This window comes from Odocoileus virginianus, chromosome 10, assembly GCF_023699985.2.
Source record: "Odocoileus virginianus isolate 20LAN1187 ecotype Illinois chromosome 10, Ovbor_1.2, whole genome shotgun sequence".
NCBI lineage: Eukaryota > Metazoa > Chordata > Mammalia > Artiodactyla > Cervidae > Odocoileus > Odocoileus virginianus.
Window position 1 is genome coordinate 2,532,113 of NC_069683.1, and position 15,260 is coordinate 2,547,372.

General features: G+C 54.9%; 2 protein-coding genes across 8 annotated transcripts; one reads left to right on the forward strand and one right to left on the reverse strand.

Moving 5' to 3' along the window:
- Positions 1-1,605: 1,605 nt before the first annotated feature.
- On the reverse strand, positions 1,606-9,914 carry CLP1 (cleavage factor polyribonucleotide kinase subunit 1). Of its 7 annotated transcripts, none has more exons than XM_070472914.1 (3): positions 9,734-9,914; positions 3,310-3,937; positions 1,606-2,692 (listed from the first exon to the last, which is right to left on the reverse strand). In XM_070472914.1, the coding sequence occupies exons 1-3, from the start codon at positions 9,784-9,786 to the stop codon at positions 2,021-2,023; spliced, it is 1,353 nt and encodes a 450-aa protein (XP_070329015.1). In that variant the 5' UTR covers positions 9,787-9,914; the 3' UTR covers positions 1,606-2,020. The 7 variants fall into 7 exon arrangements, with proteins under 7 accessions (XP_070329015.1, XP_020748241.1, XP_070329016.1 ...); XM_020892582.2 differs by having other exon boundaries at positions 3,310-3,957; positions 9,734-9,840; XM_070472915.1 differs by lacking the exon at positions 9,734-9,914 and adding an exon at positions 5,179-6,217 and having other exon boundaries at positions 3,310-3,957.
- Positions 9,193-14,112, forward strand: YPEL4 (yippee like 4). Its single transcript, XM_020892585.2, has 5 exons — positions 9,193-9,437; positions 11,654-11,978; positions 12,427-12,470; positions 12,800-12,908; positions 13,088-14,112. The coding sequence occupies exons 2-5, from the start codon at positions 11,838-11,840 to the stop codon at positions 13,175-13,177; spliced, it is 384 nt and encodes a 127-aa protein (XP_020748244.1). The 5' UTR covers positions 9,193-9,437; positions 11,654-11,837; the 3' UTR covers positions 13,178-14,112.
- The last annotated feature ends 1,148 nt before the right edge of the window (positions 14,113-15,260 follow it).

The window sequence follows — 15,260 nt, forward strand, 5'->3', positions numbered from 1 at the left end:
AAACCTTTGAAAGATGCTTAGATCATGAACGTAGACCTTCATGAACGGGATCGGTGCTTTTAGAAACAAGGCTCCAGAGCTGCCTGCCCCTCTCACTCTGTGAGGACACAGTTGAAACAGGTCACCTGCAACTTGGAAGAGAGCCCTGGCAGAACTTGACTACGCTTGGTGCCTTGAATTTGGCCTTCCCAGCCTTCAGAAATATGAACGTTTTCTGGTGTTTGTAAGTTACTCAGTGTGTGTTTTTGTTGTTGTTGTTCAGTCCCCAAGTCATGTCTGACTCTCACAATCCCGTGGACTGCAGCAGGCCAGGCTACTCTGTCCTTGACTGTCTCCCATGAATTTGATGGACAAATTCATGTCCATCAAGTGAGTGGGTAGGTGATGGTATCTGACCATCTCATCCTGCCACTGGCTTCTTCCTTTTCCTTCAGTCCTTCCCAGCATCAAGGTCTTTCCAATGAGTCGGCTCTTCGCGTCAGATGGCCAAAGTACTGGAGCTTCTTACCCCTCTCCCATCATCTCCCACTGCTCTTGGATTACAAAAGCCCTACACTATTTGGTCTTTGCTGCCTCCCAACCCGGCCTTTTTCCCTCTCCCCTTGATTCGCTGTATCACTCCCACCATGCTGGCCTTTCCTTTCATCCAACACACTCAAGATTGCTCCTTTCTTAGGTTTTGCACCGCTTCCTTCACCGGGAAGATTCTGTCCCAATTGCACACAGTCATTCAGGTCTTAACTTGAAACATGTGCTCAGAAGAGGCCTTTCCTGACCACCTGACTTAAAAAGCTTCCTGTCCACTCCACCTCCTATCACCCAATCTTAAGCCTCTCTGCACAGCACCTCACTTTTTATGTTTACTGTATGCTCCGTAAGACTCTGTCCATCTTGTTCCCCCATCTAGAAAGGTCCCTGTCACATAGTAGGTACATGATAAAAATTTGTGGAAAGAATCAATGGATAAGGTCATCATGATACTTATTCAATAATACAAGTCCAAACTAGGGAAACCAATTATTTCCAAGAGATCAAAGAGAATGGGCTGTCCCAGCTTATCACCTGAAGGCTCAAATTTATTTTTTGACTTGGGATCTGATTCCAATTAAACAGACAACAGGAAAGAGAGCAGAGAGCTGTAGCTGAGAGAAAATGAACTATCTCTGGATAATAGTAAATCTGAACTCTCACCCCAAGTTTACCACCACCTGTTTAGTTCCTCAGAGTAAACCCATCACTGAGCAACAGATTTAGGATCTATTTACCCAAGTGCAGAGGAAAAGGAAACCAACATAAAAATTCACCTGCTTAGCTCACAGGTGGGCTCTTGGCTTTCTTCTCCTCTAGGCATTCAGTAATAAATCATTCCAATAATGTTTCTATAAGGCTTAGGGGGGAAAAAACCAAGCTTTAAAAATTATACCACCCAGAGGGATCGGGTGGAGAGGGAGGGGGGAGGGGGGAGGGGGGACCGGGATGGGGAATACATGTAAATCCATGGCTAATTCATTTCAATGTATGACAAAAACCACTGCAATGATGTAAAATAATTAGCCTCCAACTAATAAAAATAAATGGAAAAAAAAATTATACCAACTCCTGTGATATGGCAAAAATATTTATTAAAATAGTTTTTTCTTTTTTCCCAAGTATGAACTTTATTGGGAGGAGTCCTTCGAATTCACTCTTTCATCCCAGACAAACGAGATAACAAGTAGTATATACAGAATATAAAATGGTAACAAATGAGTCCACGTGGTAGCACAGTGAAAGAAAGGGGACTTCTCTGGAACTGAGATCATTCAAAGTGGCACCTTAGGTGACCTAAGAAACTTTTGGTTCACAATTGGAAGAGTTAGGGGATCACCACCTGTTTTTAAGAGGTAGAACATATGCTTTCTGGTAGTCCACCATTTACTGAGTGGCCTGGCCACAAGAGGGTCTCATACCTCAGCCCGGCTGCCCTTGGTGATGGCCAGAAGGCCGCCAGGCCCCAGGCAGCAAGACTGCCTGCTGATGTCTACTTAAGATCCATGAACCGGATATCCATGATGAGCAGGAAGTTCTTGGGCAGCGGGCGGGGGGCCGGAGAGAGAACAGTGAACACCTGGTGCTCCAGGTCCACACTGGTCACCACGATGAAGCCAGCGACGCTGGTCTCAGAGAGGTTCTCCTCCGTGCCCTCCGCCGTGCTGACGCTCAGCAGGTGGTGCACCATATCTCGGCCGGGGGTGACAGGCACGAGCTTGAGCTGATTGTCTTCCTGAGACATGCCCAGAGGCAGGCAGGAGTCTGGGATGGTGGGTGCCCCGACTTTGTAGATTTTCACATCGGAAAATTTGACGTTGAAGGCATGGGGATAGAAACAGCCCCGGAATCCATAGAAATACTCACGGATGCGCTCATCCCGGCACTCCCGCCGGAAGTCCTTGGAGCGCTCCACCACACCCCCCGACTTGGGGAGCAGCACCGTGCGGACGAAGTGAGGCAGGTCCCGCTTCAGTTCATTGTACAGCCGTTCTTGATCCAGAACCACTACTACATCCACCTCAAAGGCTGAGGCTGCATGGACCAGGGCCTGGTAACCAGAGCCCTTGACCCAGCCACAGGTGTTAATGACACATCCGCTCACCGAGGCCCTGCGGTTCACTTCACACCTCTGGTTGAACACATCGGCTAAACGAGATGTAATCTGCAGAAGAAAGGGTCCAGGTGAGGGAGAAAAGGCACAAAATGAACCCAGGCTACATGATCCTTCTTCAGCCTAAGCAGTATCAGGTTCAAGAAAAAGGACATTCCTAATGGTTGCGGTTTTGACCACAAAACATGGATTTAGTTTTCATTTTATGTTGTTTATCCTGTCTCTGGTGTTTCATGTCCCAAGTTGAAATATAATAAATTACTTAAGAATGAAGTGAAGTCGCTCAGTCGTGTCCGACTGTCTGCGACCCCATGGACTATAGCCTACCAGGTTCCTCCATCCATGGAATATTCCAGGCAAGAATACTGGAGTGGGTAGCCATTTCCTTCTCCAGGGGATCTTCCAGACTCAGGGATTGAACCAGGGTCTCCCGCATTGTAGGCAGACGCTTTACCATCTGAGCCATCAGGGAAGAATAGGACCTACTTAAGAATAGGTGCGTAGAAACGATTTACCATCTGAGGTTGAACTATTTTTGAAACTGTCTTTTCCAAAACCCATCACCATGGAAACGACAGCCGCTGAGAGGGGGCAGAGCGTTTTAACTAGCAAACGCCTGCACGGCTTCCAGCCCCCTCCATCCACCCCGCCTTGCCCCGGCCGCTGACCTTATTATAAAGCTTGATGTTGGTGCCGGGCGTGGTGGAGCCGAAGTGGTACACCAGCGGGGCCTGGATGGAGAAGCCCTCCTCCACGTCCGCCGGCCGCTCAATGTAGAGGGCCCCCATGGTGCCGGGGATGGACACAGAGCCCTGGCCCACATCCAGCTCCACGTACGTAGGACGGCGGCCCAAACGCACCGCGTAGTTGAGCAGCAGACGGCACACGGTGGACTTGCCCACGTCGGTGGGGCCCACCACCATCACCCGGGGGCCTCGCTCCTCCTCCTTCTCTGCCTGCCTCCGCATCTGCTCCAAGGCCGTATGCGTGTTGAGATAAAGCAACATCGGGGTGTCCTTGGAGACGTAAGCCACCTCGGTGCGGCCACTGAGCTGCAGCGAACAGCCGTGCCAAGTGAAGACAGCCACCTTGGCGCCGGCATCAAAAGTGAACTTCTTGTTTCGGGTCAGCTCTGTGCCGAAGATTTCCGCCATGCCAGCCAGCAGCTCCAACTGAACTGACTGCGACGCCTCCACCTCAAAGCGAAGCTCTGTCTCCCGCTCCAGTTCAAATTTAGTTGTTGGCTTCTTGTCATCATTGGCCTCCTCTCCCATCTTTCCTGTGTGGCTGCTTTGTCTGGAACACCAATATCAGATCTAAACAGAAGTTAGGACTCGGTTGAAAATGCTCCAAAGGATGTTTCTCCTTACTTTGCTTTATTCTTCCCCCTTATCTCTCATCACCACCTGTCCCACTATACATCTGATTATTGTCTGTCTACCCTCACTAGAAGGTAAGGGTTGGGCATTTTGGTTTGCTGCTGTAACTCCAGTACCTAAAATAGAGCTTGACAACCAAAAGGCACTTCTGTAAAAACATCGAGTGAATAACTGGCTCAGAAGTCGGCGGAAAAAAAGATACCTATATACTGACAGACTTGATTACAGCACCTTTGTTGCTCCCTTCATCACTATCACTCTTTCGGGTACTCGACTTGAAAAAGCTACAGATGCCAAATCCCTAACCTTTGGGTCAACAAAAAACGGAGTCAGCCATCTGGAGGCAGAGAACACCGAGTTGGCACTCAGAAGTAAACAGCATCAAGGAAACAGCTCAGCGACCACTAACAGTGTCTTTAAACAAATCACTTAGCTCCTCTAAACCTTCTCCTCCGCTGTCAACTGGAGGCGCTTACAGTTCCCCACACAAAGTGCTGTTCTGGGAACTAACCGGGATGGTCGGAGGGAAAGAAAGAAATTAGTAAACTAGAAAGCGCCAAGGAACGGCAAAGAGTTATCTCCGATCCAGATCGCAGCTCCAGGTCTAGCATCCGGCCCAGCCTCCCCAGGCACTGAAATCTGCGCAGGCTCTAAGGAGGCGGCGGCTGCGATTCTGAACCTACTACCTCACCTGTACAGCCACGAGCTCAAACCTGCAAACCAAGGAGACAGGACCTAAGCCCAGCACAGACCCACGCTCACCGAGACCCACGCCGGAAACAAGCGTTTCCGCACTTGCGCAGTGGGGAAGGCGCGGCCGCGCGGGGGCCCCTGGGAGATGTAGTTGTACCAGAACTGCCGCGAGCGCTCGCGCCGCCGCTCGGCCCTCTGGGACTTGTAGTCAAGGAGGTTTTTTTTTTTTTTTTTAACCATGACGTCAAAGGCGGGGGGGGGGCGGCTGCCGTCATTGTTCGTCAAGCAGCGGGGGAGGGAAGCTGTAGGCGTAGTGGTTACGCCCCCGAGTGCGGCGGGCACCCGCCGCTGAGAGGACGACGGCCGCTGAGGCGCGGTGGCTGCGGGCCCTCTGCCTGTCGCTCCCGCTCACCTGCGGCCCGGGAAGGAGAAGGGGATGGGCGGCAGGCCGGGAAGGGGGCTCACCATGTAGGCCCCACAGTCGCCTGGAAGCGGGGCGCGGAGCCCTGTGTGGATACGAGGAGACCTAGGGGTGGAGAGGAGAGAGGGGAGCCAGGCCGCTCATCAGAGACCAACTGGACCGCCATTCGCGTCCTGACACAGCGTTTGACCCCTGGAGAGCATTACAGAGCATTTTACTTAAAGAATAAAAAAATAAATTTCTTCCTGTTACTCTGCAAGGCAGTCATTACCCAACAACCTCTCTCCTGTTAAGCGGGGAGCTTTGCTGGGGACTTTTTCCCTCCCCAAATCTCTGACGGTTATACAAGGGCAATCATTCACCCCACAAGCAACAGGCTGGGCCACATCTATACGTTCAGACGGTAAAGCGTGTCTGCAAGGTGGGAGCCGCGGGTTCGATCCCTGGGTCGGGAAGATCCCCTGGAGAAGGGAAAGGCTGCCCACTCCAGTATTCTGTCCTAGAGAATCCCAAGAACGGAGGAGCCTGGAGGGCTACACTCCATGGGGTCACAAGAGTCGACAAGACTGAGCGACTTCACTTGCACTTGATACACTTCCGATGCGTTTGGACTTGGGAGTATTCTTTGCCACTTGCTTGCTGTGTGACTTTGGGCAAATCACAGGCTTAGATGCAGTTGTCTGTTTAACTGTAAAATAGGGGTAACAATTTATCTTCAAGTTGTTTTGAAGCATGAATAGGATAATGCATATAAAGCACTAAACCCAATGCCTGTAACATAGAATGCATCTGATGTGAGCTCTTAAGGTATTATTATAAATTGAGAATGGGGAGCTATAAAAAAGGCCATCTATTTGTAGTTTACATTTTTCAAAGTCCTTTCAGGTGTCCTCTTTCACAGCCACCTGTAAAGTCAGCTTTATTAAATTTCAGGTGAGAGAGGACACTAAGACAGGTGGAGGGATTTGCACAAGCTAGTATTCAAACCCAAGATTTTGGAGTTTTAATTCAGTTATTATAACAGCGAACGAATAGTACTAGATGCCACATACTGTTCTATGGGCTTTAAGGGTATAAATCCATTTAATCCTCATGAGAATCCTGTGAAGGACACGCTGTAACTGTCACCCCTACTTTAGAGATGAATACAAAAAAAAAAGAGGAATACTTCCTTCAGTCCAGCTCACATGGTTAATCCCGGTGGAAAAGCCTAGGAAGATTTTCTGGGTTGCCTTTTTCCAGCTGGCCCCACCTTAGCCTTCACTTTCTAAGAGTGCCATCCTCACTTCTCACGGTTCTTTCTTGGATGCGTGTGTGTGGTGTGCTGAGACACTTCAGTCCTGTCTGACTCTTTGCAACTCTATGGACTGTAGCCCACCAGGCCCATCTGTCCAGGGGATTCTCCAGACAGAATACTGCAGTGGGTTGCCATGCCCTCCTTCAGGGGATCTTCCCAACCCAGAGATTGAACCCACATCTCTTATTCCTCCTGCATTGGCAGGCAGGTTCTTTACCACGAGCACCACCTGGGAAGCCCATCTATCTTGAATGGTTTGCTTTCATTCATTCATTCATTCATTCACGGTGCATGTATTAGTTCTCTAGTGAACTACCAAGTATCCTCTAATTGCTCACCATTCTTCAAAAATCCAGTTCTAGGGCTTCCCTTGTGGCTCAGCTGGTAAAGAATCCACCTGCAATGTGGGAGACCTGGGTTCAATCCGTGGGCTGGGAAGATCCCCTGGAGAAGGGAACGGCTACCTACTCCAGTATTCTGGCCTAGAGAATTCCATGGACTATATAGTCCATGGGGTAGCAATGAGTTGGACTCGACTGAGCGACTTTCACACACAGAAAAAAAGAATCCAGTTCTAGTCTTCCATTTGCAAAATTCTCTCTCTGTGAGCTCATCCTCTCCTATTTACATGCAGTCCACCTCCCAGATGTTTCTTTGCCTCCACATTCTCTCCCTTGAGGCAGTTTCTCCCAATTATCTAAAAGTCATCTTTTTTTTTTTTTCTTTCTTCTATTTCTTTGTTCTCCTTGGCCATGCCACACACTATGTGGTGGGCAGGATCTTAGTTCCCCAACCAGGGACAGAACCCATGCCCCCTGCCTTGGGAGTGTGGCATTTTAACCGCTGGACTGCCAGGTAAGTCCCAAGGTCATCTTAATTTAGATATTACATAGCCACCTCAAGCTGAATTTAGGGAGAAGAAACCCCTCCCCCTCCTTTAGAGACTGCTCTCCATTTTGCTTCTTAAATAGAAAGGGTCAGGGTACACCACTGAAAGCATCTGTGCTTGCCCACACTCTTTCCTCACTGTCTTTCACCAAGCACTCCTCTCCTCTCCACCCACCCTCAAATAATACTGCCCTCACGTGTCTTTTTCATTCTCCTCTCCAGTTAAATCTGTGATCATCTTCTTCCTGAGGTCATTTAATTTTTTGCTTCTACACTTTCAAGCCTTGCCCTAAAAAACTACTCACCTTCCTTTTTCTCACTTCCTTCTATTTTCCTCAACAAATTCCTCTTCCACTTACATTTCCTTCCTCATCTGCTGTCTAGATGAGAGCATTTCCCTTTTCTTTTTCTTTATTCGGTGCTACCTGTCAATTCCAAACCTCTGGTAACATCATTCAAGATACCCACTTTGTTTTCTCAGAATGTACCTTAAACTGAAGAATCTTCCCTGATGGAAATATTCAGAATTCTTTTTACTTTTTCATACCCAGCTAGCACTGCCTCCCATTAACCTCTTTTCCCTACCCTAACTTTTCACTCCCCTTGTGAAAAAGTACTTCATTTTCTGAACGTTCACCTCAGTTAGAAATCTAGGTTTTTACCTTAGAGGGTATGTTCTGTGTCTACATACTTTAGCAACTTGCAGAGGGCAAAACTTTATGAGAAATATTTTGGCTCAAATGAAGTATAACTGGAAACTGACAGAAAAATAGCAAGAAAGATGTGAAGTTCTTTGTAAGACACAAATTTGGCATGTGCCTCTTGAGCTATCAGAATTTAAGAGTAAATCCACTCTGGGTTGAGGGGTATTCAAGTTGAGAACACTGTTTTGAAATGCCAGTAACTCCTGTTTACTAGCTGCCTATCACGCGCCAGGCATTTTTTTTTTTTTAGATGTTTACATATTATCTCACTTTACTTCACACTCCATGTGGTAAACATTAGCTTCATTTAGCAGATGGAGAAAACAGGGGCACACAGGTTATCAGTAACTGGCCCAGTGGCTCCTGGTAAGTGTATTGCCAGAGCTGGGATTCCAACTCAGGTCTCTCTGAGACCAAAGTCAGACACTTGGACAACGTCTGAAGATGCAACTCAACTGCTGCTTTTTGAGCATCTTCTGTAGGCAAAGCTCTGCGCTTGGCACTGTAGTCCTGGGATGCAGAGAAGAGTTTCCCAGAGGACCTGCCTCAAAGTTTAGAGCCCAGCAGAGAATCTTATGTAACATGGGTGTCTCCGTGCGTGAAGCACAGGTCATTTGGAGGTAGTCGATAAGAGGTTTCTGCCTGTCAGAGGTCATTTTTATCTGTGACTCCTTCGAGGGGTGTTGAACCGAAGGCTTTGAGGCTTGGAAGCGCCTGGTACAGGCTTGGGGGCGTTCCATGCCATCTGTGACCATTATTAATACGGCCTCCTTTCCCCTGCGTATCAGAGCTGAGATGGGAAATGTAGCATCTTGCCTGTGCGCGCATGGTGGGTCCTGACTCTGCACCCGGCTCCCAGCCTCTCGGTCTTTGGTCCAGCCCTGCCATCCGTACCGCGGACTCCATCCTCGCCCAGCCTTGTCCTCCCCCCAGCTTCTGGCGGTCTCCTTGGCCACGGGGCCCTCCTCCCTAGCACCCCGGCTCCTCTCCCTGCCCTCCCCTGGCTCGGCCCACCCCCCCACCCTGGGCATCTCTGCCCCAGCCCCAGCCCTCGACGCCTGCCCGCTGCCTGCCTCCCAGCCCGCCTCCTGTGTCTCCCAGCCCCGCTCTGACGTGGGAGGTGAGGGGGGTGGGGGCCCGGATGACTCACAGTGTTATGATGCAGTCCCACAACACACAGCTACATTCACCCACAGACCGGGGTACCGGCGGGAGGCCGCCTCTGGCCGCCGCCCCCCCGCCCCCCGCAGCTGGGCCAGCTTGGCAGCCCGGGTCTGGAGCCCCTCACCACCCTCCCCGCCCCCCGCCCCCAGCCCCTTCCCCACTGAAGGAGCGGAAGGAGCCGCGAAGAGAGCGCAGAGAGATTGAGAGAGACAGGGGGAGATAGACGGAGATCTCTGGAGCCGGCCTCAAGGTGAGGGGGCAGCCCTTCTCCAAGCGCACCTTTCCCCTCTGTGCGTCTCCCCCTCGGGCTGCGCGTGGCTTCCCCCCCTCGCCAAAGCATTCTCCATCCACCCTTTGTCCTCCCTTCCCCCTCCCCGCCTCATCCCTCTGTGAGCTCTTCCCGGCAACTTTGGCCGCAGCCTCAGGCACCCCTGTTTGATCAAGCATCCCTGTTTATATTGTTTGGCCGCTGGGGTGCGACCCCCCCCCCCCCCAAGCCCGCCCCGGGAACCTGCTGCGCGGCTCATCATTGGGACCATACCGTACCGAGAATGCCAGCCCTTCGGGGGGGCCCGCGGCCTCCGAGCAGATGCGAGCATCCATTGTGAGCAGGTGTCCCCCTCCCTCTTTGCTTTTTCCCTTTTTCCCCCCCCTTAAGAGGCACGGGATTCGCACCTGGCTCCGCCAGCCTCCGCCTCTGCCGTCAGCGCCGCTTGCTCAGCAACCCCTCCCTCCCCCCGCCTCCCACGGTACAGCCGCGGCTCACTCGGGGAGCCGTCCGCACCCCGGCGCGCTTCTGCCCCCGTCATTGGCTCCCCTTGCTTCTCCCGGTCATCTGAGATGGGGGGAGGAGTGACCCTGACGCCCCCTGCCCCCGTCCCCGAGAGGGGCTGTCTGTGCAGCCTCCCCTGGGCGGGATGGGGAAGCATGGGAGACAGGCGGGGTTAGGCTGGGGGCTCCTGCCCCCCTCCCCGAGCCCCGGGAAGGTGGGGGGGCGCTCCAGGTGGAGCTCGCCGCCGGGAACTCGCTGGCGGGCAAAGTTGAAAGCAGACGAGTCCAGCGAAGGCTGGACGGTGTTCTGCTGGTGAGGACCCCAATGTCACCCTGAACTCAGCCCAGGGTGCTCTTCCTGAGTCCCCCCAGGGGCAGAGGGCCTGAAACGGCCCCTGCCCTCTGCCGGGAGGCTTTGCAGAGAGCGCACCTGGCGGCCCCAGGCAATGCTGGCACAGCGCGGGTGCTGGTGGAGGGCAAGACGGAGCCTGTGCGCCCCGGCTCCTCTGCCTACTGTTGCCAGAGCACCCGGCTGGCATCCCCGAAGCAGACCGGGGCTAAGCCACCCAGAGCCGGCCTGCAGGCCCCACCAAGGAGCGGGCCGAGGCTCCCAGGCTTATCAGGGCCGGCAGAGGACACCTCCCGCCTTATCCCTGCCTCCAGCAACCGCGGCCACTCTGGGGCTGAAGCCTGCGAATCCTCCTCAAGATTCTTAATCAGAACCAGGCAATTCTTTTTATCTCGAGTCACCCACTGAGTCCCAGGCCCTGGGAGGAGGGGGAAGAAACACCCTGTGCCTTGTGCCCGCAAAGCACGGGGCTTTGACGCTGCCCATCACGAGACACCGTGCCCGCCCCGCAAACACGGCCCGGGACCGCCGGCCTGCCCGACTCCGGCCCTACTTGCCATTGGCCCCAGCGGTCAGACGCGCCCAAAGGGAAGATTGTTTCTCTCCTAGGCTGGGTGCTTCGCTCAGAGCCAAGGCAACCATCCTAGAGGGCAGTAGAGAGAGACAGAGGAGCTCAGAGGCTGAGAAGACAAGCCCAGTGATGCTCCCGGGCCAGAATGAGCGGACCCAAGTGCAGGACCGGGCAGCAGCCCCGTCCGAGGCCTTTGGTGCCACAGGAGACGTCTATCAGGCTCTGGAGCCCCGCCGCCCGAGAGGACCGGCGCGGAGAGTGCGTGTCTGGACCTGCCCGCGCGCCTTCCCTTTCTCATCACGCTCCTCCCACCCACACCAATCGTGTGCTGGGGCCAGTTACCTTGCAAACCGAGGTCACGGAAGGAAGGACCGGCGGGCACCCCCAGCTTTTTCAAGGCTTTGAGCCCCCGAGACACAGAGCCTGGCAGCCACGTGGGATGCATCCTCACAAAAGCACGGAAAAGCGAGGGAGGAAGGAGCATTTGCCAGTGATGCGGCTCCCATGGCAGCGGGCCGCTCCCGGTGGAAAATGGTGGAGGCCGGCTCTGGCCCCAGGAGGGCGAGACACCGCCTCTCGGACTGAGGCCCCCATCCGCTGCGGGGCCAGCCCGAGCAGACGGTCAGCCCGGGTGGCAGTCGCAGTGTGAGCGTGCGCGGAGCGGGGCTGCCGCGGACGGGTGAAGCAGGAGTGGAAGTGATCGCAGGCGCCCGGCTCCTCCGCGCCCCTGGCATGGGCTCCCCGGCCCTGCTGGTGACCCTCCCCTCCTTCCCAGGTGACCTCCATTTCTGCTTGGCTCACGTCTGGGGGGGCCCTGGCCCGGCAGCCCCCCCGCACCGCTCCCGCCCTGAAACACGGCTCTAGCCAACCTGCTCCGCTGCTTCACCTGCGACCGTCTGTGCGGGGGCTGCACGGCGCCCGCGCCCCCCGCCCGCCAGGGCATCGTCCTCCAGCCCGTCATGCCCAGCTGCGACCCTGGCCCGGCCCCCGCCTGCCTCCCCGCCAAGACCTTCCGCAGCTACCTGCCTCGCTGCCACCGCACCTACAGCTGCGTCCACTGCCGCGCACACCTGGCCAAACACGACGAGCTCATCTCCAAGGTAACGCCCTTCCAACCCCCCACCCCCACCCCCACCCCCGCCCCTGCTGCTAAATCGCTTCAGTCATGTCCGACTCTGTGCGACCCCATAGACGGCAGCCCACCAGGCTCCCCTGGTCCCTGGAATTCTCCAGGCAAGAACACTGGAGTGGGTTGCCATTTCCTTCTCCAATGCATGAAAGTGAAAAGTGAAAATGAAGTCGCTCAGTCATGTCTGACTCTTAGCGACCCCATGGACCGCAGCCTACCAGGCTCCTCCGTCCATGGGATTTTCCAGGCAAGAGTACTGGAGTGGGGTGCCACTGCCTTCAGGCTCCTCCAAACATCACCCAGGGGTGAGGTCACGAAGCCTGGCCTCCCTCCTCCATGCCCCCGCAGGGGATTCAGGGAGCGCGTGACCCCGGGGTCAAGGGCTCCCCGCAGTCACCATCCGCCCTGTGTCTCCGCAGTCCTTCCAGGGGAGCCATGGCCGAGCCTACCTGTTTAACTCCGTGTGAGTCTACCCTCTGCCTTGTGCGCGTGTGCCGGTGTGGGTGAAGAGCTTTCCTCTCTGGAGAGAGGGGTCGAGCCGCCCGAAGGGGGTGCCCTGCGCCCTCTGGCTTTGCCTCTCCTTTGGCGGAAGCCCGGTCTGCAGCTCTTTGGTGGGGAGCCCGGGAGAACTGGGGCGCCAGGCGCTAGACACCAAGGGGTGGGGTGCTAGAGGCGGGGCTCTCAGCTGGGTGGTCGCGCTCTCTCCAGATGCTGGGCCCTCTGGGCTGCTCGGGGGTGCGCTGATGGAGTGACACCCCCCGCCCCGTGTGCCGGGTCCTTCCCGTCTCCCAGGGTCAACGTGGGGTGCGGGCCAGCTGAACAGCGCCTCCTGCTCACCGGGCTGCACTCGGTAGCTGACATTTTCTGCGAGAGCTGCAAAACCACCCTGGGCTGGAAATATGTAAGTACTGGGGCGGGGGGGGGGGGGGGTCTCCGTGGGCCCCTCCCCAGGCCCGAGTGTCCACCCTGACCCAGGGGGGAGGAGGGAGCTGGGAGCAGGGGGACCGGCTGGGGGGCGGGCTGAGGCCGGCAGCGGTAGGCAGGCCCGCCGGCCCACACTGCCGGCCTCCCCTCCGCCAGGAGCAGGCTTTTGAGACGAGCCAGAAGTACAAGGAAGGGAAGTACATCATTGAGATGTCGCACATGGTGAAGGACAACGGCTGGGACTGAGGGTTTCCGGCGGCCTCTGCCCTCCCGACGCATGCCCCACGCTCCCACACCTGCCCCCGCCCGGCCGCGCGCCCACACCAGCATGAGTACTGCCCCACCCCTGGGGGGAACCCTGCTCCAGCCGCCCCTCCCCCCGCCGCCCCCCCCTCACGCCCAGGCCCCTCTGGAATGGGGGTCGGGGGTACCCCAGGGGTGCTGAAGGCTCAGGCGTGGGCAGCAGTCAGGGAGAGACAGAAACGGGGGGAAACGGATGGCCGTGGGGCCTTGTCGCCCCCAAGGCCCCGAAAACCGAGGGGCTGGCGGGGCGGAGACACAGGCAGAGGACCCCCGAGAGGAAGCCGTGTTTGCTCCACTTCTGCGAGCGAACAGAGGACCAACCTCGAGTCCTGGCGCTGGGAGATCCTAGGCCACAGAATAGCAGGTGAGAAGAGGCTCAAGGTGGAGTGAAATGCTGACCTCAGACGCCAGAGGTACCGGAGTCTCTTAAGGGTGACGTTTCCCACTCCCCATTTGCAGGAGCCAGGATTCGTGGGGTGGGGTGGTGGGCGCGGAAGGAAAAAAAAAACAACCCGAGTCCCATGCCCTGAGAGACCATCAAAGCATCCCAGGGGGTTGCATTTCACTCCCCTTGGTAGTTTACTTGGCACTGAAGAGGCACTTTCGAGTATCTGACCTTTGCCATGGGGTGGGGTGGGGGGAGGTGCCCCCAGGAACAGCCCGCACCCCCGGCTGGCAGTCTCCAGAGCGAGCAGGGTTGGTGGGCATCCTCCGAGGCCGGGCCACTGCTCCTTGGGACCCAGGCCCTGGGAGGGAAGGTGGGGGATCAGTGCCACGAGGCTAGGCGTCCTCGTGGCTGCCACCAGCGAACGAAACTTTTGTATGATATATAAAGTGTTTGGGTCTATTTTTAATAAAAAGGGGAAAGCAACATGTGAGGCACTCGGTCCTCTGACTTTTCTTGGCAGGTACCATAGACCGTCCCACGCACACCCCCGCCCCAGGCCTGCCCCTCCAGCTGTTGTTTAGTAGCTAAGTCGACTCTTTTGCAATGCCGTGGACAACAGCCTGCCAGGCTCCCTCTGTCCATGGGATTCTCCAGGCAAGAGTACTGGAGTGGGTAGCCATTTCCTTCTCCAGGGGATCTTCCAGACCCAGGGATCGAACCCAGGTCTCCTGCACTGCAGGTAGATTCTTTACCACCTCAGCCACCAGAGAAACCCGCCCTCTTACCCCTAGGGGACAGCAATTGCTCTGTCTATGGCAAGATACCAGGGGATGGAGATTCAGGTGAGGTTCTGCTTCTGAGATGCTTTTGTTGTTGTTGTTTGAGTGCGATTCCAGCAGGAGCATCCTTAACAGCTTCTTTCTTTTGGAGCCCTTGGCAAGGAATCCACTTTTGCCTGGTTTGAAGAGATTCATTCCAGAACAAGAGCTTTCTTAGGTCCCATTGCCTTTCAGCCTGGTTCTGGAATCTTTTGGTCAGCTCATGGCCGCTCTTAAAGCGAAAAGGAAAATCGATCAGCCAAGGTGCTGCCCTGGCAGCGGATACAAACTGGAACAAAATAGCTCAACACTGCAGCATCAATGCAACCATGTGACCCAAGTGCAATTGTTGGCAGTGCTGTGAAGTTCTTATTGTGGGGTCACCAACAACTGCAGGGAGGATTGGATGAATCATAAAAATCTTTTTTTTTTTTTTTTTTGTAAGCTAGCTTGTTATTTCCACATTCATTCATTGGTACTGTAAATATTTGTAAGAGCACGTCTCCCTTGCCAGGCCTTGTTTAGCACTGGCAAAGCAGTGGAGAAGAAGGCAGTCGTGGCCTGACTTCATGGAGCTTCCTGTCTAGTGCAGCAGGAGGACAAACAAGAAGCAGGGAATTCCAGAAGGTGATGGGGGGGTAAGCGCAGGGCTCGTGGTAGAGGCTTCAGCTAGGCTTGCAGAAGTGATGACTTTGAAAGGCCTTGACAGCTGAGGGGCTGGGTGAGCAGAAAGGAAGAGGAAGGGGAGGGGGATAGTTCAGGCTGAGAGAACTGTGTCAGCTGGCTCAAGTTTAGTTAACATGAAGAGGAAATAAAAGTT